The sequence below is a fragment of the Tetranychus urticae genome, chromosome 2 (genome assembly GCF_039701765.1).
Source record: "Tetranychus urticae isolate SD_2017Ah chromosome 2, NJAU_TeUrti_SD_1.0, whole genome shotgun sequence".
In the NCBI taxonomy this organism is placed as follows: Eukaryota; Metazoa; Arthropoda; class Arachnida; order Trombidiformes; family Tetranychidae; genus Tetranychus; species Tetranychus urticae.
Window position 1 is genome coordinate 29,280,019 of NC_142959.1, and position 11,992 is coordinate 29,292,010.

The window sequence follows — 11,992 nt, forward strand, 5'->3', positions numbered from 1 at the left end:
ATAACAAATAATAAATATAATTAATTAAATTAAACATAAATTGTTGCATATCTAAATCAAGTACATCATTTTATTTTCTGTTTGTGACCAATTGTTAAATCATACAGATTCTTTTATAGCAAAATGCACTTCGAAAAATCAAAGTCAACCACGATTTCGCAGATAAGGAAGTTCAAAGGGAATATTTTCTCCCGGCCATTCCGAGCAGTTTATCAAAAAATATTGCTTAAAATTCAAATCAAGTTGGATCCTTTCAAACTCCCCTCGCCTAACCCACTCCTCCATATTTGATTGTATATAATGTGATTTTATCAATTTTGCTATTCTATCGTTTATAGCTCTACTGGCCAAGTAAGGACAATTATAGTGTGTAAATCCAGCTTCGTCGATCAAATTAATGTTAGTAATTATATAAACATTATAAAGGCCATTATCTCCTGGGATTAAATAGGTATTGAGCATAAAACAATCGCCATCGTGAAAGTAATTCATTAGATTTTCCTGGGAATCTTCTTCTGGGAAGCGATCATCAATATATCTAAGGAGTGAACAAAAAGAAATGAAATTATTTAAAAAAATTCAATAATAGAGAAAACAAATTTACACTTCATTGAATTGCCTGTTTTTAATTGTTATACTCCTCATCGGGTGTCTATTTACCCAGATAATTTCTGAGTATTCAACTGGTATCCCGGTGTATACAGCAAGCTATAAATATTAAGATTAAGATTGATTAAACTTTATTCACACTTTTTTCTTTTGACTTACCTGATGGAAAATTTGTCTTCTGAAATCAAAAATTTCATTTGACCAATCGATTGAAATAACATGATAATCCTCACCCGGTATCTTTACTTTTATTGTAACTAAACGAAAGAAATATCACAATGCTTTAAAAATGACTTTATTCAAAACGAAAAAAACTTACTTTTATCAGAGTTACAAATATTTCCATCCATTTCATAGAAAAGTATATATTTATTGATATTCGAATGAAAAATGCACAAAAAACGTGGAAAAGTAGAGCTTCTTTTGTGTCAGTGAAACAAAGAGTTATACCTTTACAATCTGAGGTAAAAGTGAAAGAACCGAAGATGCATCTGTATTCACCTGTGGATCAGGTCAAAAACTAGTTTTTGCAATAAACTAACCTCTCATGTCGAAAATAGACTTTGAATAAACATTTTAAGATGGAGTTAAATATCCACCTTCCCATAATCATTGATTTATTAATTGGTTCATTTTGATATAAGAAAAAACTGAATTTAAATGTTTACAGTAGTCATCAAAGTTAGATCAACAAAATCGACAATTGCATTACCTGAAAATCAGACAAATATTTGTTGATCTGTAGCACAAACTTGTATCGCATTGTAAATCAAAAGTAAAGCAATTACATTGATTGCATTTATGGTAATCACTTGATTAGTTAATAAGCATAGTTCCATAACATTAGCTATTGTTAGTCAAATTAACTTCTATCAATAATTGATTCGAGAAATGTTGATTTTAAAATCAACTATAAATAAACTAATGCTTTAACCACACACAGAGTGAGTGACAATTACACAGGAGACGAACAGATCGGAAATTTATTCACTCAAAATGTTATGAGCTGAGTTATGCCACTGAAACTTGTGCTTGGAACAACTATTTGATGATAATATTGTGATATCTTTTTGAAGCGACATGATTTTAGAGAAATATTGTGGCCATTCACTTTGGGTAAGTTAAGTCAAGTTATTTTGCAAAGAGATTGATTCATTAAGAGACTAATAACCTCATAATTTGTTTTATTGTTTTAAATTGAATATTGTCAATGTTCAATGTAGGACAAAAAACTGTCTTGGGACACTTCAAGTCCTATTCTGTCGCCATGTTTCTGTGAAACGCTGCTCCTTTGGTTTCCATCTTTCGCCTTTCTCTTCGCCATTCCTTTTGTCATTTTATCATCAACTAACTTATCCAAACTGCGACTTGAATGGACTTTCAAATTAGTCTTTAAATTAGTTAAGTATCGATTTGTGGAGTCCTAACAACTTTATTAATTTTTTAAAATGTCTCTTCTAGATTCTGTCTCTCACTTTAATAATCTCAAACATTTATGAGCTCATTTCCGTCGGAATACAAAGCCGTCACATTAAACAGACTTATCCATACCAATACTGTTCACCACTGATAAAGTTAATTTCATTTGTAAGTATCTTTTTATAATTAAGTCAAAAAATCATTAAATCATGAAATCTCTGTAATTTATTCATTAGGCAACGGCAACTTATTTATTATTATTATGCAAAAGGAAGGGCATTCAAAGCTCTGGACTACTGTTCATCTTTTGGATGTCAATGGTTATCCAGTCCAGCATCAATTATTGGACAGTAATTGCAACTCTCCTAAGTTTGGTACATTAAGTTTGATTCCTTTATGAATAACAGATTATAACACAAAATGTTCAAAAATAGTATAATTATTATATGTTCTACGTTTTATGTTTGCAACGAAAGGTACCCTTGCCATGGACTTATGGACAAGCTGATTTTACCCTTAAAACATTGCAAATAGTTTTAATTCTGTCCATTTATCTACTCAACTGGTCCTCCGATTCACTGAATACAAATTGCTTGCACATTAAGGTAAGTAAAATTATTTATTGAGTTTCTTATTTCTTTATGGATAATATTGTAATATTTCTTAACTTTTGTTAAAGTCAATGTCTCCTTATGCATCAAGCTCATTTTTATCCCGAATAACGTTTCATTGGTACAATTCAATGGCCTATTTGGGTTACCGTAAAACACTTGAATCAAAAGATGTTTGGAGTATTCCAGAACAATATGAGACTTCAAATTTAGAGGCTACTTTTGATAATCTATTGGCAAGAGGTCAGTCAATTGCAATCAAAAGTAAGGAAGGACAAAAGCAACAGACTTATCAAGCTCAAGCGACTGGTCTAAAGTATAACTTATTTGGCGAGTTCGTCAAAAAATTCTGGCCATGGCTGTTCCTCTGTACATTTTTCAAATTAATTGCAAGTCTCTCAGCGATAGCAAGTCCACAAATACTTGACTTCATGTTAACATTCATTTCGTCTGATGATCCAACTTGGCAAGGAATTATTCTTGTAAAAGCATTAATAATATCAGCCATACTTCAATCAATCTTTGATTCTCAATATGAATTTTGGATCCAAGTAACATCAATCAAGATTAGATCGGCTCTTATTTCCGTTATTTATCGTAAGGTGAGCAATTTTATTCGTCTTTGTTTGTCATGTTTTATAAAGTTAATATCATTCAATAATATGCTCGCTAGGTTGTTACTAAAAAGACAAAACTATCACAATTATCACATTTATACGCAAATTGACACAAATGGGCAGAAACGGGTAAAGATTAATTTCTTTCCAATTCAGACTTTATACGTTTGTAGGGACAAAAAAACTGAGTTCATTGGCGCTAATAAATACTTCAATATCATATCCTTACAAACCCGCCAAGTCTCAAATCAGTTTTAAATCTCCTACAAACTAACAAAGTCTAAATTTGCAAGAAATTAATTTTTACCCGTTCTTGCCCATTTGTAAATTTCTTTTATATGTTACAACTGTGTTAATTTTGTCATTTCATCCAAAAACTTGTTCGCATTTATTGTAGAGCTTGTTACTTTCTGGAGAAGCTAAGCGCAACTACAAAACAGGACAGATCGTAAACTTAATGGCCGTTGATGTGCAGCATATAGTTGATTGTGTCAATATGGTTAATATCATTTGGATTATTCCGATACAATTAACTATAGCTAATTTACTTCTTTGGAAACAATTAGGAGTAGCAACTGTTTCAGGAATAATCTGTATGTTGATTTTGATTCCATTGAATTTATTAGTTACCAATATTATCAAGAGAATCCAGGCTAAAATAATGTCTGAAAAGGACCAACGTGCCAAGTTAATGTCCGAAATTCTTAATGGAATGAAGGTTCTCAAGCTTTATGCATGGGAAAAGGTTTTTGCAGATTTGATTGTTATGATTAGATCGAGAGAAATCAAGAGTCTAAAGAGACAAGCTATTTGGTCTGGAATTCCTGTATTTCTGTTCCTTTGTTTTCCGTTCATTGTAAGTTTCACTCATTCGATTTAACATGTTCATTGTATTTCTGATTAACCTACAATTAACTTTCTAACCAGATTCTTACAGCAAATCTCGCAACGTTTACTTTAATTGACTCAAATAACATTCTCACTGCAAACAAAGCATTTGTATCACTTTCCTTACTCAACATTTTAAGGCATCCGATGGGAATGTTACCAATGGTTGTATCGCATATTGCAAATGTAAGCAAATTTTAACATTTAAATAGATACTTTATTCATTTCGAATTTCATTGTTTCAGTTTATTATATCAATAAAACGAATAAACGCATTCCTAAAATGTGAAGAACTGGATTCTCAAACGATCCAACACGATACAAATGAAGAAACGCCGATAACTGTTAAAGATGCAACTTTCTGTTGGTCGACTCAAGATGAACCCGTTTTGCATTCAATCAACTTGTCGGTTGGCAAAGCAAAGTTAATTGCCATCGTTGGACCCATAGGCAGTGGTAAATCATCATTGCTGGCGTCTCTTTTAGGTGATTTACACAAGGTTAGTGGATCTGTAAATGTTTACGGTAAAGTTGGTTATGTTCCTCAACTCGCATGGATTCAAAATACGACTCTTCGAGACAACATCATCTTCGGACAGCCTTATTGTAAAGCAAAGTTTGACCAAATCTTGGACGCCTGTGCTCTTCGTCCAGACTTGGCCATTCTTCCTGCAGGTGATCTGACCGAGATTGGAGAAAGAGGGGTTAATTTGAGTGGAGGTCAAAAGCAGCGGATCAGCTTTGCTAGAGCTGTTTATTCAAATTGTGATGTAGTTTTGCTGGATGATCCATTATCAGCAGTTGATGTTCATGTCGCATCTCATTTATTCAACCAAGTTATCGGTCCTAATGGTTTGTTGAAGGATAAAACGAGGCTTTTGGTAACTCATAGACTTTCCTTTTTACCTCAAGTTGATCAGATAATTGTGCTTAAAGGTGGTCAAATCAGTGAATTGGGAACTTATAATGAATTGTTGAAACAAAAAGGCGAATTTTCACAACTTGTTCTCAATTATTTGGTCAATGATGATTTCAATTGTGGAAATTTAAGTGAAGACTTTGATGATAATATAAATAAGACGATGTATCTGAATGAGCCTAGAGTTGATTCAAATATTTCTCAAATCGCTCTCGATTACGATCGAATATCGCAAGATTCTTGCGAATATCATATCGCTAACTGTTTTACAAACAGAAATGAGTTTGAAAACAACAAAATGGGTAAATAATTTCCTCAACCAATTTAAGTATCGAACGAATTGATGTTAAAACTGTTTTCTTCTCGTTTAGCTCCACAATTTGGACATAAACTTGAGATTGATTCAATCAATCGATTAAAACATGTTATTAAAAATTTGGATTCTAAAGATTTACTCAAGGTACCAGGTCAGTTGATAGAGAAGGAACAGGCTGAGATCGGTGGAGTTAAATGGCGAGTTTACTTGGACTATTTTAAAACTGTTGGATTCGGATTGATTTCTTGCTCGGTTGGACTTTTCATCGCTTCAAATGGATGTAATCTTGGTGCCAATTTATGGCTATCGAAATGGTCCGAAGATTATTTAGATTCTTCAAAGGCTAACAATACTTCATTGAGACTCAGTAGATTGGGTGTCTATTCAGCATTAGGTGCTCTTGATTCCATTTTTTTCATTACCAATGCAATAATTTTAAACTTTGCTATTCTTAATGGAGCCGTTAAGATCCATAAACGAATGCTACAGAATATCATTCAATCGCCAATGGCCTTTTTCGATACAACACCAATGGGTAGAGTATTAAATCGTTTTACAATGGATATTGATGTCGCTGATTATCGAATTTCTATGAGTGTAAGATTCGTTTTCAATAACATGATATCATCATTAACTTCCATCATTGGTATTGTCATTGAAAATGGTTATGTGATTATTGTGATAGCCATAGTTTTCTGTGTCTATCTCATTCTTCAAGTGAGTAAAATGAATTAGTTTTAAATTGCTATTGAAATCAATTGCTTGAAATCTGTTGCAAAGTTTCTAAAACTTTTCAATTTTGCATTTTACAGAAATTTTATCTTGCTTCATCCAGGCAATTGAAGCGAATTCAATCGATAACAAGATCACCGGTTTATGCTCATTTTAGTGAAACAATTACTGGAACAACATTGATTCGTACTTATGGAATGAACGATAAGTTTATCGAGCAATGTTACCAGAAAGTGGACATCAATAATTCTTGCGTCTTTCTCAATGCTGCCGCCATCAGATGGCTTGCAATCAGACTTGACTTTTTGGGACAAATAGTTGTTGCTGCTGTTGCTATTTTTGCTGTTTTATCTCGTGATACAACCAACCAAGGTACAAATGGATTAGCGCTGAGTTATGCGTTGTTAATAACTCAAGCTCTCAACTATATGAGTTTTGCCTTTTCGTTGTTGGAAATCGATATGATTTCGATCGAAAGGTGCTTAGAGTACACGGAACTAGAATCAGAGGTCAGTTGAAGTTTACAGTGTCGTTTAGTTTATCACATGTTGACTCTCCTATTTTATTTTTAAGGCGGACTGGATAAATTACACTAATCGCCCATCAGACTTTTGGCCTCATAAAGGGGAAATCGTTTTCAAAGACTATTCAACTCGCTATCGACCCGGACTCGATAAAATTTTAAATAACATCAATTTGAAAATAAAAGCAACTGAAAAGGTCGGGATTGTTGGACGAACTGGAGCCGGAAAATCATCTTTAACTTTAGGTCTTTTCAGATTGATTGAGCCCTGTACTGGAATGATATCCATTGATGGACAAGACATTTGCACAGTTGGTTTACATGACTTGAGATCCAAGTTAACTGTTATTCCTCAAGATCTTGTCTTGTTTTCTGCCTCATTTCGAACTAATTTAGATCCATTCAATAGACATTCAGATTCTGAGATTTGGAAAGTACTAGAGCAAACACAATTGAGACAGTTCGTCAATTCGCATCCTTCAGGTTTAGATTATATTGTTGCTGAAGGAGGTGAAAATTTGAGTATCGGCCAGAGACAATTATTTTGTCTTGCTCGAGCTCTACTTCGCCGGTCTAAGATTTTGGTCCTTGATGAGGCTACAGCTGCTGTTGACATCGAAACTGATAAAATGATTCAATCAACCATTCGTCGCGAATTTGCAGACTGTACAATAATAACCATTGCTCATCGATTGAACACAATAATGGATTACGACAAAATCATTGTTTTGAGTGAAGGCAAACTAATTGAATATGATTCACCTGCTAATCTTTTGGCTGATGTTGACTCTAAATTTTATTCGATGGTCCAAGAAGCTCAACTTTTGTAATTGCAAAGAAGTTTATGTAATCATCGATTTCAGCTAATGACTTCAATGAACCGAAATCCATCACTGCATTCATTCAAAAGTAAAATCAAGCCGAGAATTGAATATTGTTCTCATACTACATGCATTTACATTGTTAGACATTTATCTCTTTCCGATTTAAAAAATATTTAAGAATCCTTACAAAAATTACAAGAAATATAATTTAATTGAAATTTATAACTTTAAATTCATTCAATCATTTCTTTACAAAATCAATTTCTTGAGTTGATCATAATGAGGATGAATATGAGATATGAATATATTGAAATAATTTACACGTTATTAGAAGCACCGAAAGAATTAGTTTCATCTCTATCGTTTGAACCCTCCAAGTCCATGGCTTCCAAAGTCAAAGCTTGAATGTCCAAGTCCACCATGACCGTGGCTAGAGTGACCACATCCCCAACCTCCCATCATGACTGGATAAGGAATGTAACCATGGCCTTGATTCTGTCCTCCCAAGATGATAATTGATCCACCTTTTCCTCCTCGATTGGCCTCAACATTGGCTAAATAAATGTAAATCAAGAATTAAATTATGGTTGAAACATTAAAGAGTTGAATGTTTGTTACTTACCAGAAAAAGCGAGGATAACGGTGAAGATGAAGGCAAAGATTGCTTTGATGGATTGTGAGTTCATTTTGATTGAATTTGATGGATTTGATTTAACTTGTTGTAAAATGTTTGAAGTTGATTCAACTGTTGTTGGTTTGATTGTGATACATAACCAGTAGATGAATCTCTTTATATACTTTGATTTTAATATTCATGGTTGACCAACCATTTTATTAATGAAAAGTGAGTCTTCCTATTCAACTTATAATTAATAGGAACACAATATAGACATAATTATTTAATATACAAGTATATCAAATTAAGGCCTTAAAATGATTCACGACAATGACACCATTTAACTTAACGTATCAGCGAAAATAATGTCATGTTGCTTCGGTACGAGCGCACTCTTCATAAGTGAGACTTTTAATCACTGAAAATGCGTCAACTTAGAAAAGGAGAAAGTTCGAAATGGATCGGTTAAGAGAGAAATCCGAATTGAATTAAAATGTCTACAGTAGTCATCAAAAAAACCGACAATTGCATTACCTGAAAACCAGACAAATATTTGAGGACTTTTCTTATTAACTCTTTAGCACAAACTTGTATCGCACTGTAAATCAAAAGTAAAGCAATTACATTGATTGCATTTATGGTATTCCCTTGATTAGTTAATAAGCATAGTTCCATAACATTAGCTATTGTTAGTCAAATTAACTTCTATCAATAATTGATTCGAGAAATGTTGATTTTAAAATCAACATTAAATAAACTAATGCTTTAACCACACACAGAGTGAGTGACAATCACGCAGGAGACGAACAGATCGGAAATTCACTCACTCAAAATGTTATGAGCTAAGTTAAGGCACTGCAACTTGCGCTTGGAATTGGTATTTTATAAGTATATTGTGATACTTTTTGATGTGACATGATTTTAGAGAAATATTGTGGCCATTTACTTTGAGTAAGTTAAGTCAAATTATTTTGCAAAGAGATTGATTCATTAATAATCTTATGATTTGTTATATTGTTTTAAATTGAATATTGTCAATGTTCAATGTAGGACAAAAAACTGTCTTGGGACACTTCAAGTCCTATTCTGATATTCAAATTTAACCGCGGATTCGTGAGTAGCGATGGGCTTTTTCACAATAATAAGATTGTCTACCACAGCATAGACGCAATAAACTCAGAATTTTTAAACCGAGATACTCGCTGGAATATTGACGATCTCGGAATATAAAATCATAATCCAGAGTTGAATGTAAGTAATCTGACTGTATCTTGCCAATAATTATATTTGTAAAAGCTCTGCTTCCCAAGTAGTTACAGTGTAGATGACTACATTCAGTTTCATCAACAAGATCTCGATGCACTAAGGTATTCTAAATGATCAATTAAAAGATAGGAATTAATTGAAAGAAGTCAATTGAAAAACAAAGGCAAAAAAATTTACATTCTTTTGAATTCCGGGTTTAAGATATACCAAATGGCATGCAGATTGTACACATCGACATGAGGTATGTACGGAATTGGTAGCCCGGTGTATGCAGCAAGCTATGAATATTAAGGAAGAGACCAATTAAACTTTATTCAAATACTTTTCCTTTGACTTACCTGGTGAAATATTTGTTTTGTGTAATCAAAACGCTCATTCGACCAATCAATGGAAATATCATGATAATCCTCATCCGATAGCTTCACTTTTATTGTTACTAACATTGAAAAAGTATGTTTTCAAACTGAATTTAATACAAAAACGAAACTTACTTTTATCAGAATTACAATTATTTCCATTCATTTCACAGAAAAAAGTTTATATTTATTATTACACAATGAAAGATACACAAAAAGGTGGTAAAGTAGAGCTTCTTTTGGGTAACTGAAACAAAGTGTTATACCTCTAAGGTGAAAGTGAAAGAACGGTAAAGGGTCAAAACAGAGAAGGTCATTATAGCGAAAAGCAGTTTAACTTGAAATTTTGAGCTCTTAACTTTTAATCGGTTTTGTATTTTAATGAATTTACTAAATAAAAACTCATTTATGGTCATTGACCATTCAACTTTCGTCGCTATTTTTCACATTTATGCTTTTAATATTATCTTTTCATTTAAATTGTTTAATTATGTCTGATAATTTTCGCTTTGTGAATTCAAACAAAGGTGCTAAACTTTCAGTGCTTGACAATTATATTCATCGTCGGACTAAACTTCAAGATGAAGAATCGCAATCATGCTTTCTCTATTCTGTCTTTCTCTCTTTTGCTTTCTCCGTTTTGACCTTCTCTGTTATGAACCCAAACCGAAAGAACCTAAGATGCATCTGTATTCATCTGTGGATAATGTCAAAACCAGTTTTCATATTGCTAATGTTCAATGTAGGACAAAGGATTGTCTTGGACACTTCAAGTCTATTTTGTCCCCATGTTTCAGTGAAACGCTGCTCCTTTGGTTTCAAATTGGTTCAATAAAACGATTAAAAATGTTATAGGAAATTCTGATTCTAAAGATTTAGTCAAAGTACCAGGTCATTGATAATTGATAGAGAAGAAATAGGCTATGGAGTTAAATTGTGAGTTTTCTTAGGCTATTACTTCACTACATGCATTTAGACATTTATCTCTTTCCGATTTTAAAAAGTATTTAAGAAGCACTTAATTATTATAACAAAATTTAAATTTAATTGAAATTAATAACTTTAAATTCATTCAATCATTTCTTTACAAAATCAATTTCTTGAGTTGATCATAATGAGGATGAATATGAGATATGAATATATTGAAATAATTTACACGTTATTAGAAGCACCGAAAGAATTAGTTTCATCTCTATCGTTTGAACCCTCCAAGTCCATGGCTTCCAAAGTCAAAGCTTGAATGTCCAAGTCCACCATGACCGTGGCTAGAGTGACCACATCCCCAACCTCCCATCATGACTGGATAAGGAATGTAACCATGGCCTTGATTCTGTCCTCCCAAGATGATAATTGATCCACCTTTTCCTCCTCGATTGGCCTCAACATTGGCTAAATAAATGTAAATCAAGAATTAAATTATGGTTGAAACATTAAAGAGTTGAATGTTTGTTACTTACCAGAAAAAGCGAGGATAACGGTGAAGATGAAGGCAAAGATTGCTTTGATGGATTGTGAGTTCATTTTGATTGAATTTGATGGATTTGATTTAACTTGTTGTAAAATGTTTGAAGTTGATTCAACTGTTGTTGGTTTGATTGTGATACATAACCAGTACTGTGAACCCTCTCATATTGTCACCCTCTCAAAATGTCCGTGGTCATAGTAACAAAATAAACAATTAAGTTTAATTCAGCTTTTTTAATTAATTAAATTTCGAGAGGACTCTAATTATGTTTTTAATGCGGCTTGATTTACCAATTGGGTAGATAAACATGAAAAATCACAAAATTAAATTAAAAATTCATGTTTTTTGTAAAATTAAATTCTTAGAACGGCTATTTCACCTAAATATTATAGAAAAATAGCCGAAATGCTAATCCCACGACGTGACAATATGAGAGGGTTCACAGTAGATGAATCTCCTTATATACTTTGATTTTAATATTCATGGTTGACCAACCATTTTATTAATGAAAAGTGAGTCTTCCTATTCAGCTTATAATTATTAGGAACCCAATACAAACATAATTATTTAATATACAAGTATATCAAATTAAGGCCTTAAAATGATTCACGGCAATGACACAATTTAACTTAATTGATTATAAATATCAAGTGAAAGTGTATTTCAAATGTATAACATTTATTCTTAAAGAATTGAGGCGCTTTAATTACTTCCGATTTTAGTTGTGTATCTCGATTGCACGAATTCAATGAACCAAAAATTGATAACGATACAGTTTCAAAGGGATTTTTCTTGTAATTAAATTGATAAGTTAAATAACTCGTATAATTA

At 32.5% G+C, this 11,992-nt stretch overlaps 2 protein-coding genes and 2 long non-coding RNA genes across 4 annotated transcripts; 1 reads left to right on the forward strand and 3 right to left on the reverse strand.

Moving 5' to 3' along the window:
* Position 1: 1 nt before the first annotated feature.
* LOC112539502 (uncharacterized) lies at positions 2 to 959 on the reverse strand. The gene is made up of 4 exons (XM_025162092.2): positions 929 to 959; positions 769 to 866; positions 605 to 708; positions 2 to 538 (listed from the first exon to the last, which is right to left on the reverse strand). Exons 1-4 carry the CDS (start codon positions 957 to 959, stop codon positions 145 to 147), a joined length of 627 nt encoding a protein of 208 aa, XP_025017860.2. The 3' UTR covers positions 2 to 144.
* Positions 960 to 1,551: 592 nt separating this feature from the next.
* On the forward strand, positions 1,552 to 8,058 carry LOC107368161 (ATP-binding cassette sub-family C member 3-like). Its single transcript, XM_015935946.3, has 12 exons — positions 1,552 to 1,725; positions 1,833 to 2,009; positions 2,071 to 2,196; positions 2,265 to 2,402; positions 2,505 to 2,633; positions 2,708 to 3,241; positions 3,654 to 4,112; positions 4,184 to 4,330; positions 4,390 to 5,365; positions 5,435 to 6,096; positions 6,192 to 6,620; positions 6,685 to 8,058. Exons 1-12 carry the CDS (start codon positions 1,690 to 1,692, stop codon positions 7,462 to 7,464), a joined length of 4,593 nt encoding a protein of 1,530 aa, XP_015791432.2. The 5' UTR covers positions 1,552 to 1,689; the 3' UTR covers positions 7,465 to 8,058.
* On the reverse strand, positions 7,651 to 8,469 carry LOC149094299 (uncharacterized). The gene is made up of 2 exons (XR_016198232.1): positions 8,081 to 8,469; positions 7,651 to 8,012 (listed from the first exon to the last, which is right to left on the reverse strand). It is a non-coding gene; the product is annotated as an uncharacterized LOC149094299 (long non-coding RNA).
* A 2,249-nt stretch (positions 8,470 to 10,718) lies between these two features.
* On the reverse strand, positions 10,719 to 11,287 carry LOC149094300 (uncharacterized). Its single transcript, XR_016198233.1, has 2 exons — positions 11,154 to 11,287; positions 10,719 to 11,085 (listed from the first exon to the last, which is right to left on the reverse strand). It is a non-coding gene; the product is annotated as an uncharacterized LOC149094300 (long non-coding RNA).
* Positions 11,288 to 11,992: the final 705 nt, after the last annotated feature.